Source organism: Theropithecus gelada, chromosome 4 (assembly GCF_003255815.1).
Source record: "Theropithecus gelada isolate Dixy chromosome 4, Tgel_1.0, whole genome shotgun sequence".
Classification (NCBI taxonomy): domain Eukaryota; kingdom Metazoa; phylum Chordata; class Mammalia; order Primates; family Cercopithecidae; genus Theropithecus; species Theropithecus gelada.
Genome location: NC_037671.1, coordinates 37,278,947 through 37,295,290, shown reverse-complemented (window position 1 = coordinate 37,295,290; position 16,344 = coordinate 37,278,947). Strand labels below are relative to the sequence as shown.

At 42.7% G+C, this 16,344-nt stretch overlaps 1 protein-coding gene across 3 annotated transcripts in view; it reads right to left on the bottom strand.

The window, feature by feature from the left end:
* ANKS1A (ankyrin repeat and sterile alpha motif domain containing 1A) overlaps window positions 1-16,344 on the bottom strand; it is a 195,898-nt gene that overhangs the window by 92,248 nt on the left and 87,306 nt on the right. For all 3 annotated transcript variants that reach the window (XM_025381318.1, XM_025381319.1, XM_025381320.1), the window contains exons 4-10: window positions 13,256-13,552; window positions 12,406-12,481; window positions 12,020-12,121; window positions 11,807-11,908; window positions 9,951-10,147; window positions 5,898-5,990; window positions 625-745 (exon numbers count right to left, since the gene is read on the bottom strand). In XM_025381318.1, the coding sequence (XP_025237103.1) occupies window positions 625-745; window positions 5,898-5,990; window positions 9,951-10,147; window positions 11,807-11,908; window positions 12,020-12,121; window positions 12,406-12,481; window positions 13,256-13,552 (988 nt within the window). The remainder of the gene's footprint in view (window positions 1-624; window positions 746-5,897; window positions 5,991-9,950; window positions 10,148-11,806; window positions 11,909-12,019; window positions 12,122-12,405; window positions 12,482-13,255; window positions 13,553-16,344) is intronic.

Genomic DNA, 16,344 nt, shown 5'->3' with positions numbered 1-16,344 from the left:
TCTTTAGAACAGGGGTTGACACAAATTCCCCAGCAGTGCACACTCACCTCTGTTGTGACTGCACTTATATCGACGGGCTGGATCTCAGTACTGCAGCGCTCACTCCCTTACAGAGGAAACTGAATTTTGCAGAGGCAATGAAAGTAGGCCAAGGCGACAGAGCACTCTAGTTACAGGGTGGCAGCCAATCACGGGCCCCTCCCCAGGAGTGCCTCACTCTGAGGTCAGGACTCAAAAGCAGAGTCTGTGCCGTCAGCCTGAACCCAAGGGGACTGACTTGTTGAGCTTGTTTTTCCACAGCATTAACTTGAGGGTTTATGATTTAAGACCCCAAATCAATCTCTGCCATGGGGCTGGTCTCTCCTCCCACAGTTTGCACCTAATCTGACTTAACCTTCTCCTTGCTTCGCATGCTGAACGTGGCAGCCAACTCCAACCTAGAGCATATAGGTCACGTATTGAAAATGAAAAGCCATAATGTACCCACCATTCCAGACCATCATGAAACCCAACCGCCACAACCCAAAGAGTATCATAGTTACAACATCTTCCCCTTCCACTCAGGATCACAAACTTTAAAAATCCCTTTGGAGTTGGTTCTGCCAGGAGTTGTGGGGAACGTACCTTTTGTTTTTCCATCCACCGACACCACTTTCTTTGTCTCTGCTGTTAACAAGAGTTCATAAGGATGTTCGTCTTCTTCCTGGGCTGCACTTCCATGAATTCTAGGTCTCATGGACAGAACCTAAGGGAGAGAAACATCCAGTATATTTTGTGCATGTGGCTAATATCAAGACAGGAGTGTGGAACAAATTTGATTATTGGCTCTTTTTACATCTAAGAAGAAGAAAGGTGGAAAAGAGAAGGTGAATAATTCAAGTGTCACATAGAATCACAACTGCACTTCTGGATATATACCTGTACCTCTAATCTGAACGGCCTTTGACTAGAATATACCCTTTTCTGAGGATCACCTGAGCCTGGAAGTTTGAGGCTGCAGTGAACCAGGATTGTGCCACAGAACTCCAGCCTGGATGACAGAACAAGATCCTGTCTCTAAGGAAAAACGAAAACAAAAACAAAACCAAAAAAACCAAAAAACTCCCCTTTCTTTGATTTTAGTCTTCAAAAAGTGCAAGCAAAATCCAAGATCCTTCCTTTCTTGCATCTCCCATGCTTACGGTGTTCTGCATGATCTCTTTTCTGAGGCTAATACTTGCCAAGCAGCTCTTAGCCATGCTCCACTGTGAAGGAAGACCTCCTCCTCTCTGTTTCTTTTCTAATATGCACAAACACTATCCAAAGACTGGAATCCTTCCCACCTCCTCAAGAGGAAACCAAAATGACTTCCAACTGACCCTCAACACTTAAATGTTTACTAGAAACAAACCTGTCGCTAAGTCCATCTCTATTTTTGTGAGCCTTTCTTCAGAGGTCCTGAGGGTTATAGGGAAGGATATCCCCAAAACTGGATTCCTATAACCTTTATGATAATACAATTTTAAATTGCGTCCACCAATCTCTGCTCTGAAGAGTCAAGTGGCCAGAAAGTTTGAATTTCAGTGAGGTGGAAAAAGCAGCTGTCTACTGAGAAATCCCTAATCCAGGCAGTCAAGTATCTCTGATGAAATAACGGAACCAGAGCTGGCTCCTATACCTGGCAACTGTAAGGCTTTGACCAGCTGAGGGCCTGATGGCCACAGCTAGCCTTGGTACCACAGTAACCATGCTTTCCCTTGAATCAAGCTGTAGACACCACAATTAGTGCTACAGCCACTCTAGGAGAAAGAATGGATATCCTTACTTTAGAGGATAATTCTGGCCCAGCTGTCCTAAGAATCCAATCTGTTTCACAGGCAAAATAAGAAGAAAAATAAGAATAAGCTAGTGTTAAGACAAATCCTACTTACTAGAACAGCAAACCAAGGCTCAAGATCTCTTCTTGATCAGTTTGGATCGGACAAGTAAAGTATTACAAACAAGGGGGTGGGGCGGGGGGAATTCCCAATTCCATCTAACAAATAATGCTGCCCTACAAAGGTGATTCCTTGGCAAACACAGAAACTTCCTCCCATACTGACATGTCCCTCAGCCCACTGGAAAGACATCAGGTTTGTGGTTCATCAGGTTTTTGCTTCTCAAGGCATAGCTCACTGTGTTATGGGCCTAATGAGACAACAAGGACTCTAGTAGCCTCAGACTAAATGAGAAACTGCAGCTCCCGTTTGTTAACAAGGCTGCCACTCTAAAGGCAAAAGGACTGTCTCCTTCCAAAATTCTGCTAAGCACTGCAGGAACCTCCACTTATAGCAAGCTATCTGGAAGCTAAAAGCTATTTCATTACAATGAGCCATTTACTCATATTACTTATTCCTTTGCCTCTTCATAGGAACACAATTAAAGGAACAAAGAGGGGCCATTAAGCAGTTCACATTGTGTCAACTTAATACCACAGGCAGTACAGACAGGATTTGTGTTCTGCAGGTTTACACACCTACAGCTATCACTTACACAGAGCCCTGGAAATCTGATGGAGTGTTCCACACACGGGAAGAGCTCTCATATAGCCTCAGGCATGCTTCCTTCAGAGGGAGGTAACTGACAGCCTGGATGCCCAGCCTATAATATCCTTTCTTCTCATGCAGGAGAGGGCTGATGACTTCCATGTGGAAAATCAGGCCCACTGGACCTGCTTTCTCTCTGTGCCTAGTTCTTGTGCAGGACAAATAGAGGCAGAGAACCATCAAATGCCAGAGCTGGAAGGGATCCTAACCATCACAGTAACATCCAGAGAGCACCTGGTTCTGCTCTTTCATTTGCAGATGACAAACCTGGTTCCCAGAGAGGTCCAGGGACTTGTCCAAGGTTATACAGAAAGCTCACAACAGAGCTATGGCCATAAAAGTCAACTCTCTTGATTCTGGACCAGTTTGGCCTCATTTTCCCTCAACTTTTATGTTTTTCTTCATCCAATTGCTCATACCCAGACGACAAGCAGAGTAATCTTTTCTTCTTGGTGCTGGCTTCTACCAGCTATGGGATTAAAAATCCTCACAATAAAGCAATAAACTGCTTTTCTTTGAGCCTTCCTAGCTCCCACTCCAGAAGCCCTATGTCATAGTCAATATGGCAATAACTGATTTTCAACAGAAAGGATTCTGCTCTTTACTAAATTACTCCTTAATCTTTTTTTTTTCCTTTCCTCCAGGACTGGCAATAAATCAAAGCCAAATACACACACACACACACACACACACACGTATACACATATATATACATATATACACATATATATACATATATAATATATATATTTTTTTCTGCTATGTGGAAAGCAACATTTCTGCTGCAGAGCAAAGCTAAGAGCAGTCACCACCTAACTGTGACCAATGGAATGTCCAGTTGGGGTGTGGGAGCCTTCTGGGAAGAGCTACTCCAGCAGCTGCAGCTTCCATGAATACTTAGCACATCTGAGCACAGAGAAGACAACAGCCAGTCCTGATGCAGCTGGCAGCCCCTTCTATGGGCAAAAACATCTATACAGCATGTGTATGTGCGTGAGTATATGTGTCTAATGTTTATAAGCCAGTTTCATGATCAGGTCATTAACCTGATAAGCACTCCAACGGCTAGGTATACTCTGGCTTCCCCTAAAGGCTTCTATGAGTCATCTGACAATGACCAGGCTTAGGAATAGGAATACAAATATTGGGGCAGATTGCTTGCCAAAGACAAAAGCCTAAGTTTGATGAAGTCAGTGTCTCCTGAGATATGATATGGTCTAGGGTATTTAAGCTTTAACAGTATAAGGAAAAATGGTGAAAGACAACAGAGTCCAAAAAATATACATAATTGTACACTTTGAAGAAGACCATTCACACTACATTCAAACTACAGTATATGAACAAAATCTGCCTGGATCATATGCAGGCCATATCCCCTCTATATTCAGGTACCTATAATCACCAGTAAATTAGCAAATTCAGTGTTTCACCATCTTCCAAATACTGACTATGCTGGTCCAACTGATCCAGAATTCCAGGCTATTCAGAAGCAAGTTTTAGAGAATGTATCTCAGCCGGGCGCAGTGGCTCACGCCTGTAATCCCAGCAATTTGGGAGGCCGAAGCAGGTGGATCACAAGGTCTGGAGATCGAGACCATCCTGGCTAACACGGTAAAACCCCGTCTCTACTAAAAACACAAAAAATTAGCCGGGCGTGGTGGCAGGTGCCTGCAGTCGCAGCGACTCGGGAGGCTGAGGCAGGAGAATGGAGTGAACCTGGGAGACAGAGCTTGCAGTCAGCTGAGATCACGCCACTGCACTCCAGCCTGGGTGACAGAGTGAGACTCCGTCTAAAAAAAAAAAAAATACATATATATATGTGTGTGTGTGTGTGTGTGTGTGTGTATGTGTGTGTGTGTGTGTGTGTGTGTGTGTATATATATATCTCTCTCTCAAACTTTCCCGCCTAGGAGAGTAATATGAAGATTCCCCCTTCTCTCTTCCAGCCACCACTTCTTGACACTGTGTTACTGCCACATTGTATGCTTTAGAAAACCTTGGGAGAATAGAAAATTCTGGATATAATCCAGTGTTTCTTTAAGAGCCTTGCCCAAGTATTATGAATTTTAACTCAAGTCCTTGTTAAAGAGGGACAGAAGGCATTTACAGAGACCCAGCCCCAACTGAATATGCTCCATATTATTAGGCTTCTCCTTGTTTAAAAAAAAAAAAAAAAGGAAGGGGGGTAATGAGACAAACTTCTATTTATATAAAAGTATGGAAGGATTTAGTGCATGCACTTGGATCTACTAGAAATGTGTTATTATCCAGGGGTGGTAATAACAGGCTGCAAATCTAGAAACCCTTAGATGAGACATTATAATAAGCATTTTGTAATTAAAGAAAAGAATTAAGGACAGAATTTGTACCTAGCATAGAAATCTTCCCCTATCTCCAACACTGACTTTTACATAAAAGGGCTTCCTTGTATTTATACATTTTGTTAAACTAAAGCCATCTCTCTGGTTCCATGTGTTTATACTGAATAAAAGAATCTGCCATGGTCTGTGGCAATACCGTAAAAAAATCATTAACTCTAACTTCTAGGGATAAAGTGATGAGAGTAATTAATTATTTTATATTAGCTGATTTTTAAATTAGAGAATAGGGCATTGAATGAGCTACAAAATGACTATTAAAATTATATAATATTTTCAATAAATATTCCATAGATATATTCTCCTAATGGGAGGAAGTGATAGCAGAGAGTTTTTAAGACGAAAGATTAAGGACAACTCAATTTTTTCACACTTCCTAAGTGAATGAGTTATTTGCCTCATGATAACATTTCCTTTTCAAAAGGGTAGACTATTCTTTTCAAATAAACTTCTTTGATCTTCCAGCCCTGGCCATCCCACATAATTCCTATGTCTTTTCTAATTGAGTCTTCATGGATCAATTCATGTTTGTCCTGGTGTGGAGTCTTCATGTGAAATGAACAGGAAAAAATACAAAAACAGGAATAAGATGTTTGGGGCAGAAGCACTAAAGCTTGCTAATGAGGCACAGTCTAGGGAACAGTGATTAAAGGGAAGCACTACATCTTGTATCAAAAGACAAGAGGCTTAAAAGCAAAAAGTGAGACTGTTCAGCTTATTGGAGCCAGGAGAAAATGTACATTTTACTTTCCATATGGTGTGGCATGCGAGCGCTAGATTAAAATTCTTCGTGAGTTTGAAAGGTCTGATTCCAGATTACTAGTACACATAATACAAATTTATAATCCAAAGAGTTGATGAGAAGATGAGAAAGCAAAGTCTTTTAAAGTACCCATCGATGCACTTTTCAACAAACTCAAATTTCAGCAATGGGAATAAACCCACAACCCTCTACCTCAGAAGCTGTCAAGGGAAAATACTTCTTATCTATGCGGTCTTCTTCCTCTTCATCCGGCGGTGGCTTTGCTGGAGGCGGTGGACGTTCCCTCTGCAGAAGAGAAAAAAACAAATATTTTGCTATCTCTTTTATCAAGTATCTAATTTTTTGGTTTCCCCTCATCTTAGCCCTTGGAAATGAAAAAGAATAATGTACGGAACTCCCTTGAGAGACTAAAGTCAAGATTTAGTCTCTGAACAGATGGAGAACTCTGTGCACACATACACAATTCAATTAGCATGCTTTACAGCTTTCGAAGTCTGTGGCAGAGATCATAAACACCTCTTTCATATCCTAGACCACAGTGAGAAACGCCAGTACTGAAAACACATAACTGCCTTGTTAGAAAATGTCCTTCAGAATACTGATACATAAAACTTTACCTTAGGAAAATCAGTGGCTCACTTTTCAGTCTACTCTAGAAAGAGGAAACACTGGATCAAAAGAAATCAACCTGTGAAATTTGTTCTAAAGAATCAAAGTTATTGAGGAAGTAATGAGGAAAGTAATCAAGGACAAAAACGTTAATTCCTGTTGAAACGTTAATGCTGTGATACTGGTCTATTCCCATTTATTAGCAAAAAGCTCAAACTGTTCTCTTATCCTTGGTTGCCTCCTTCAATAATAAGTATTATATGAAACTCTATTTCATCTAAACCCATTTAAAAAATTTTTTTTCTTTTGAGATGGAGTCTCACTCTGTCACCCAGGCAGGAGTGCAGTGGCGCTATCTCGGCTCACTGCAAGCTCCGCCTCCTGGGTTCACACCATTCTCCTGCCTCAGCCTCCACAGTAGCTGGGACTACAGGCGCCCGCCACCACACCCAGCTAATTTTTTGTATTTTCAGTAGAGACAGGGTTTCACTGTGTTACCCAGCATGGTCTTGATCTCCTGACCTTGTGATCTGCCCGCTCGCCTTGGCCTCCCAAAGTGCTGGGATTACAGGCGTGAGCCACTGTGCCCAGCCCATCTAAACCCATTTTTAAAAGGAAAAGAAGCTTTTTCTTTAAGGGCCATATAGTGAATATTTTAGGCTTTGCAGTCAACTCTGCCATTATAATGCAAAAGTAGCCACAGATGATATGTAAATGAACGAGTGTGGCTGTGCTCCAATAAAACTTTATTTACAAAATCAGACACCTGTGGACTGTAGTTTGCCAACCCCTGCTCTAGAATAAGAAAGTCACTGAAGAGGTGACACAGGATAAGTTAGATCATGGGTGAACAATTTCAGGAATACACAGGATGATCCTGATGAAGGAAAACTGAAAGCTGAAGAGATATTTACCATTGTACCTGCAGGGCCTTTAGCACTGTTTATATTCCAAAGCCCTGGTCATGCTTGAGAATCAGTGTTCCTACTAAAGGGAGTGGGGGACCCAAAACCAGAGCTGTCCTGCAGGCTCATTCCCTGGCTTGTAGGTTTGTTCACTGTGTTGTTAAAACAGGAGTATTTCAGAAAGTCAAAGCAGAGAATGCTGAGTTCTGCGAGAGCCCAAGCAAAATCTGCATGGAAAGATGTTTCTCATGTTTTAGGAGCTACCCGTATTAGCATTTTGGCATCCATAATCTCTCTCTTAAAACAGGCTTCACTGCTCAGTGTTCTATCTTGATAAGTCGGTCATTCACATAGACCCTGGAACCAGATGGATGCCCAATGGCAACGACTTCAAAACAAGTCTGTATGTTCAAGCCAAACAAAGCTATTTATATCAGACGTCCCACTAAGTCCCACTTTCCCTACCCTTCTTTGCTCCAGAAGTGCAGGAACCTGGTCCCACTGTCACCTTATAAGGAAGGGAACAGCAAAAGGAGCAGGCCTGTATCCATCACCAGTTAACTAACCTTGGGACACCACGTAACTGAGGGGAAAAAACAAAAAGGAAACACAACAACAAAAAGAACTCATCCTAGAAGCCTTCCTAATGCTAAAAAGGCCTAGAAAGAACAATATGGAAGCCTTTTGTGGAAGAAACAATCACCAGGGACATGGGAAGGAAATAGAAATACCTGTGTCTCTTTTTTTCTAAGGTGAAAACTTTGGAGCAGGGCCTAGAAGTACGGTGGTGATTTACACATACCATCATTCATTGTGTTTACCAAGAGGTAAACACGCCCTTTGCCATAGTTAATTACCAAGGGCCTGGAAGATAGCACAGCCACAACATACACAAGTAAAAATGGCAAAGCATCCACCCATTTCTGCTTAGGACCACAGGGGGGAGAGCAGGAGGCAACCAGGAGAGCAGGAGGGAACAAAGAGACCTGTGGAAATCAATCACAAGAACTCATTCTCAGCTTTCTTCAGTAACCCTGAGCGGCTTCTTCCAAAGACTCCAGCGCCCCCTAATGGGCATCACCTATAAGTACCAATTAAAACACCACCTCCCTCCAAACCTGGATTTTCTTTCTTCAGTTGTGCCTAAAAGCAAAATAAGTGAAAAAACTAGCTGTCTATAGAAGCGCTATACTGGTGGTGCTCGGCACATGCACTTGCTTTCACCACTCACAAGGAGTTTTGTCACAGTCCTTGATAACACCCACTCTGGTGGACTACCACTAGACTGCGGGCCTTTCCAAGATCCATACTAAAATGGTGTTTCAGGGCATAGCAGGGCACAGCAAGGAGTCTAACGAAAAAGAACACTCTAAGAATCATAAGGCCATTCCCAGGGCACACCTGCAAGAAACAAGAGTTACCTGCAGCCAAAGAATCATCAAAATGGTCACAAGCCAGATTCAGACCAAAAGGGAAAGGCCAGCCCCTCCAACAGGAAGAAATAACATAGGCCTGAAAATATGTCTCTAGATGGGCTTAGCACTAGGATCTCATTAGAGCAGTGGTCAGTTTAGCTAATGGGCAGTGCTCAGAACCTGAAATTGTTGTGCCTGGCAGTGGAGGAAGGTCAGTGGGACCAGTGATTCAGGCCTACACTCCCAACATAACCCTAGGGGAGAAGCCAGGGGTAAGCTATCTCAGGAACAACACACAAGACTAGAAGTAAAAGCAGGTACAGACTGTCTGACCTGCGATGGTACAATGTTCCAACCTTATCATCGAGGGAAAGCAATACGCATTCAGTAGAAACTGTCCTTCCAAGGACTCACAGAACCATTCTGTTTTTCACTTTCAGTGCAGTATTCAATAAATGATATAAGGTATTCAACACTTTATTATAAAACAGCCTTTGTATTAAATGATTTTGCCCAATTGTAGGCTCATGTAAGTATTCTGAGCACATTTAACCTAGGCTAGGCTAAGCTATGGTGTTTGGTAGGTGTATTACCTGCGTTTTTGACTTATGAGATTTTCAACTTACGATGGTTTTATCAGGATATAATCCCATCGTAAGGAGCATCTGTACTAGAGAAAGAAACAGAAAGATGGGAAAGTCGACCTTGAGAAGGGAAAATTCAGAGTTGTTCTCATCCTATTATCTCAATGGCTGGAGGCATTATAATTAGATAAAATAGGAATGTCACATACTAATAAATACAATGTTAAGCCCTGCTACAACCCTGCTGAATCTAGAACCTGCCCAAATCCAAACGGAGAATCCTTTCAGGGTAAGTGGATGGTGAGCATATGCTCAGGACAGATAGGAACTCATTTCAGTGAGCTTCTTTCACCATATGTTTCTGCTTTTCAGAGAGAAAACAGACAATATACAGCAAATATTCCAAAGACAGAAGCAACACTAAGGCTAAACAGAAATAAAATGCTTTAATTTGCTCTAAGGCCAATGAAGTCATGTAAAGATGCAAGCTGGTTATACTGAAAATTAAATTGGAAAAAATAAAACTCTACCTCAGTGTGATCTGTATAGTTTTAGTACACTCAGCAAGAGAGACCCAGCAGAGCCCCAAGAAGAAGAAGAGAACAAGTGGGCTCCAGGCCTCGGAAACATGAGCTGGCACCAGGGATCACACTTCCTTTCCCTGTGCCCCATCACCTCACGGGCCAGCCTGCCAACACAGCCCCCAGGAGGTGCAGGCCCTGGGTCACATACAGGCCTCACTCCAGCAGGTTTCACTCCTGCTGCCTCAGCCTCCTTGTTCGTGGAGTCTCGGTCAGACGATCGCCCGCTGGCCGTGCTGTCCAACGAATGGCAGGAGACAGCGTTATACAGAGCTTCGTAGGGACCCTCTTCTTCAGCATTTGCGTCAAAATCGATAATCAGTTCAGTCACTGCTTTCTCCACGTCACCTGAGAGGAGGATGGAGGATGGAGGGCAAGAGAGTCACTAAAGGGGACCTGAATCTCAGGTTCCAACCAGTGCAGCAACCCAAAGCCTCTTTAGTCACCCGCGCTCACAAACACTAACCCAGAGCAAGAAAATGATTAGTTTGTTCCATGGACAAGAATACATATCGTTTCAGCTGTTCTTTATACCCTGAGATCTAAACAGATTTTTCCCTAATTCAGTATGAAAAATCATTGACATCTATAAGGGATACTCCCAAGACCTTTATAAAGTCCCAAAATACCTCAATACCATAATGACATTAACTTAACCCATAAAATATAGCAAGGTGTAACTGAAAAACTTAAGTTACCCTTTACATTCTTTAATAAAAGCCTCCACATGCTCAAACAAAATAGAAGACGGCAAAGGCTTTCTGAGCTGTTAGCCTGGCCTGTTAGATAACTATCAGCCTCGGAGCACCTGCAATCCAAACGTGTGACTCTGCAAAGTGACCAACTGTTAGAGCCCAGGCAACTCTGGGTTGCCTGTAAATAATCAAAACTATAAATGTAAAATCCTTGAAGAGGTTAGTGAACTACTAATCCCCTTACTAGCAGATTATGAAGTCAAGAAAACAAGTGCATGTGGGAGGAAGACAAGGACTCCATAGTACAGAGAGCTGGGCACCCTTTAGCCCTTATCTCCCTACACCCCTCTGGGAAATCCCTTTCCCTTTTTTCACTTCTAGCTTTGTTCTGTTTTTCTAGCCTTCTTTATTGTGATCCATATTTGGGGAAAGGTGTCAGTCTTTATTCTATCTTTGTATTCATCATATCAAGGACCCAAAAGTTTGCTAAATGCATCTGAAAAGGTGGATCCTGACTACTGATAGTTAGGCTGGACTCCCTAAGCTCCCATCCAGACCACATTTGTTGCTCATATGTTATATTATCAAAATCTGCCATGTACTCACCTACCAATCAGATGATACTCATTAAATATTGGCCAGGCACAGTGGCTCATGCCTATAATCCCAGCACTTTGGGAAGTTGAGGCAGACAAATCACAAGGTCAGGAGTTCAAGACCAGCCTGGCCAACATGGTGAAACCCTGTCTCTACTCAAAATGCAAAAAAATTAGCTGGGTATAGTGGTAGGTGCCTATAATCCCAGCTACTCAGGAGGCTGAGGCAGGAGAATCACTTGAACCCAGGAGGCAGAGGTTGCAGTGAGCTGAGATCGCGCCACTGCACTCCAGCCTAGGCGACAGAGTGAGACTCTGTCTCAGAAAAAAAGAAAAAAAAAGAAATTATTACTAGTCAACTATGCACAAGGCACTACATTATGATTATGTGTTAGAAAAAGAAGGTTTCACTGATATTTGAGTTCATCTTGAGATGATCCTCCCTACTACACATCCCTGAATAGATCTCATAGAGCCAACTGGAAAAGTAGAGGCTAAAATAAAGTAGGAAAGAAGAGGCCCACAGGCAAAAGCATAAACTATGTCCAATAAAACTTCATATAGTAGTTGGCAAAAAATGAACTTAATATAAACTTACTAAGTAATCACAACCCCCCAAAATTATTATTTAAATTAAGATTTTTCCATTCTGCCCACGAATGTTCAACTCTTTCCAAGCTGAGCAACCCTTTACTGATAGGGGAGAGTTGCCTTACCCTGAGACTTCTGTGATATGGAGTCCATACTGGAGATGAGAGGTGGCTGGGGTGGGGGGGTCTTATCTACTTCTCTTGCACTTCTTTTTCCAGTCATGTGATCTACATGGCAAGATTAAAAAAAAATAAACAAAAAAATGCTGCACCAAATACAAATGCCTTGGTTCAATTCGTGTGTCCCCTGGTCACCCAGACAGGGAGAAAGGAGGATACCTTCAATTAATGCTGCTATCTGCTGGCTCTTTTGAGAAGGCAGTTCCCGAACAGTGTCTAGGGCAGTCAGTCCACGGTTATCTTTTATGTTGACATCAGTTCCTAGAAAGGCACACCAGGTGGACCAGGGGAATGAGCATTTTCAAGCCAGCCTCCAAGAGGTCAAATTTTAGGACATTTAAGGCTGTCATCAGTATGGCCAACATTTTTCATCCAAAGCCATTTAATCCAGCTATTCAAGAATAGTTTACACACTTGTACTCAACCAGTGGAGATACACGTACATTGAGTTCAAACACGGCCAGCAAAACTCCCCCTAGGGGATGAGGGAGAAACAATCCCAACCCTGGCATGCTGTGTAGACAAGAGCGCTGCCGACCTCTCACCTGCGGCCAGCAGGATTTGCACCACATCGGTCTTGCCAAACAAAGCAGCCTCATGCAAAGCACTGCCCATCTCCGTCTGGAAAGCAAACAAGAGCGCAGAGCAGGATGTCATCAGAACAGTTTGGTGCGGCTTCACATGACAAAGGGGACACAGACAAGAAAGGACACAAAATAAAACAAACCACACAAAGCCCCCTGTCATTATCTTTCCAGCTTTTCTTGTGTGGATTCCAAAACCATGATTGTGGTCCATACACCAAGGCCATGTCTGTGCCACCAGCAGGCCACATGTGAATAACTGAACAGTTACTCTTAGAGCCATCTACTGGTGAAATGCCTCAGAACTCTACCTTCCTGGGTGGAAGGAGTAATGAGAAGAAAAGTACAAGAGAAACACCCTTACTTCAAATGTGGTTTGGTCAACACAAAACCTAAGGAATCATTCATCTGAATGGGAGAGGCTAACAAAGAAAGGAAATGTGGCATTTCTTGCTGGCAACATCAAGCGATGAGACTTTGGAGGCGCTAAATGGTGGCAGTGGGAACGCATGGATAGGAAGATAATGAAACTTTTCTGGTTTTGAGAGCCAGTCCATAAGCACATCTTTTCAGGGTTTAATGACTACGGATTACCCCCTGAAAAGAAACAAAAAAATAATAGACTTGCTTGAGGAGTTCATTTGTTTTTGAAGTGTCACATTAAAATGAGTCAGCAAAAGGAAGCATTTGAAACATGATGTGAAACGTGCTAAATAAAGAGCACAGCCCAGGCCCAGCAGCATGGTCCTTGTGCCTTCTGCAAAATGACTGAGTCTCTTGAGATTGGGGGAGCCCCCACCCGCCCCGCTACCTGGTAGTTGCTGTCCATGCCAGCATCGAGGAGGACCTGGACCACGGCTTTGTGGCCATTCCTTGCTGCCAAGTGCAGAGGGGTGTGCTTCTTAGTGTTGCAGCTCAAGAGGTTGGGGTGTGCATTAAGGAGCATTTTCACCACCTCCAGTCGCCCGTACAGTGCTGCCAGGTCCAAAGGGGTCTCAAATTTGTTGTTGCGCATGGTGGGGTCCGTCAGCTCCTCTAAGAGCACCTTCACCACCTCTGTGTGGCCATACTGTGCTGCACAATGCAGGGCCGTCTCGTTGTCATTGTTCTAAAGGGTTAACAAGCAGATCACATCAGAAAGGTGACTGGCAGACGGGCACCTGACCAGGACAACCACACGTAAAACCACTGAAATTTAAATGAGAAAAATAGCAGCAATACTTGGGGGCTAATAAAAGTCGGAATCCAGGCATATTCCCCCACAAACAAGACTGACTGGTCTAATCAGCGACACCTTCCCCCAGTGACTGTGAGAAGGGAGAAGTCATCTCTTAAACACTGGCAATCCCCTGTGTGCCATGAAGGAAGGGTCTCCAGGTTGTAAGGAGAGTGAACAAGAAAATGTGGCAGGCATTTGGTAGAAGCCCTGGCAAGATGAATACCAATAATATCACTGCTATTATTTCAGTTTAAACTTCAAATGGTTTTACAATTTGTATGTATTCAACCCTATGGTTCTGATTCTGGATTTGTCAACCATCCACTGCCTTACACATAAGCTTTTTAATAAAAGTTTTTCATCTGTGTAGCTTCTTGCATGCAAATCAATCAGCCAACAGTGAAAGTAACAGAGCAGACTAAAAATCGCCCAAGGTATCAGCCAAAAGCCATTTCCAGGGAAAGGGGGCACTCGGGCTTAGTCACAGAGAAATAGGGGACCCTGACGCTGCACTGTGCCTACTCCAGGAGCCTGCACCAAGCAACGCATGCAGTATCTACTTCATTAAAATGGCAGCCAGCACAGGAAGATGTTTCTTACGTAAGAAAGAGGCAAACGCTGGCATGTTTTGTGTGAGAGGTGCAAAATATTCAGATGTAATATTGCTATCAATTCAAGCTCACAACCCACGGTCCTCTAATGCCAATTTTGTTTCAAACTAAAGACAGAATTTGGGATAAAATGGGAGAATTGTGTGCTTTATCAACCATCAGAGGCAAAATGTTAGTCATTCCAATTATGCTCTTTTACTACTGACAATGTCTAATTAGAGCAGAAATAAAGTAAGTCCCATGACCTCTCCTTTTTGAGAAGCACTGATGAAAATAATTCTCCCACAACATTTTGAGATTCCTAAATTTATCCAGGAGGCTTCTGCTACTTTTGGGAAAGAAAGCTTAAGAGGGGCTTTGTCAGTCAAGTCAATATTGTGCACCTTTCAGTGGTCAAAAGGTCGAAATTAAATGTTTCTGCAATTGCTTTAATTCTATTCATAACACTAAAAGTAATGGATTAGGAGTTACCCAAACATGCATATGCAATTCCATCTGCTTTTGATCTGGCATTTGACTGCATCATTTTTTCCAACTATACCAAGTATACCAGAAAGATCCACAGCTGCTGGGAGCAAGCCCCCAAAAGGTGAGGACAATGGCAAAGAAAAATTTTTACATGAAATAAGGACAGAAAAAGTAGTAGCAGGACACATGCAAAGATAAATGCACACAAATAAACAGAGGATGCAGAGGAAGCTGCACTGAGCTCAAACACAACTCAAGGAGAGCAGCTGCCAGGAAAGTGCCGACACCCTTCGCTGGCCAAAGGATACAGCCAGCCTGCCAGCCACAGCCTCCTATAATATGACTGGGCCCTAAGGGGCAAATTCCATGTAACCTAAAAGTCTGGAGGAAGGGGAAATGCTGGGCAGAAAGCAAGTCTTTGAGGTCCTCCCTGTGCCAAACAAACCTTTTAGGATACCCATTTGGAAGGCCTATTTCCTATTAAGCTATGGCATGAGTTTCCTAAGCAAACTTAGAGCTGTCCCTTCAGTTTCTCTCTTTTTTAACCCAACATTTCTCTGGTTGATTATCACTTTCTCTTGATGAACCAACACCATTAACAAAAACTCACAGGATCTTTCTATGGAGTAATTCTGGGGCAGAGTAGTAACCCAAAGTTTAAAAGGATTCTCCAGGTTGTACATCTCAAGATGAGTGTGATAGAAAGAGCCATGAAAGTCAGCTTATTCATATTAAAACTCCAATCCAGAAAAACTATTTACTCTGATGCAAATACTACTGTCTCTTTTAGATCCAAGTTGTCTCCCAACAAACAGAATAAATTGTCCTTGATTTTATAAAAAGTATGCCATTAGGGCTAAAGAACTGTAAAAGTCTAAACCATCCAGCAAAGAAAAAAAAAAAAAAATCTTCTCTATGTCTTCTTTGCCAGAATGAAAGCAGCTCTCACAAAGCTGCCCTGCTAAAGGCAAGGTCATAATCACTACTGGCAAACTTCCTGCCTCATGTTAAAAACACATCTCTGCAGAAAGTTACACTCATAGTCACAGTACAGGGAGCATCTTACTTAGGTTTCAGCCATGCCAGACATGGTCTGGTAACTATAATACCCAAGTTTCTTATATCTATGGTGATCACATCCATCACTGACACAAGCCATCACAATAAACTCTTATTACTGTAGGCTTTTTGAGCCTGACAACCATCAGGGCAAGAACTATCAGTGACTCTCAAACTGGCTTCATTTTGGAATTACATGGGAGCTTAAAAATAACTTGTAGGAAGTCCAACTTCACACTTGCCAAAGTAGTACCTCAGAGGGTAAGGCCCAGGAAACGCTTATTAAGTGCTGGTTAACACACTGTCAAGAAAAGGAAGGATTCTAAGGAGCAGCACAGACTCCTGATCATCTGGAATGTTTCCCCGTCACACCTTCCAAATCTCACTACAGGTGTTCACAATACCTCCAGAGTTCCCAGAATCTCATTACTACGAATCTGGACTGAGAAAAGTGAGTGAAAGGAAATAGCCCAAATTTCCCCCAATGCTTTTGCACAAATTCTCCATTCCTACCCATCTTAAGACCTACTTCTGGCTGGGCGT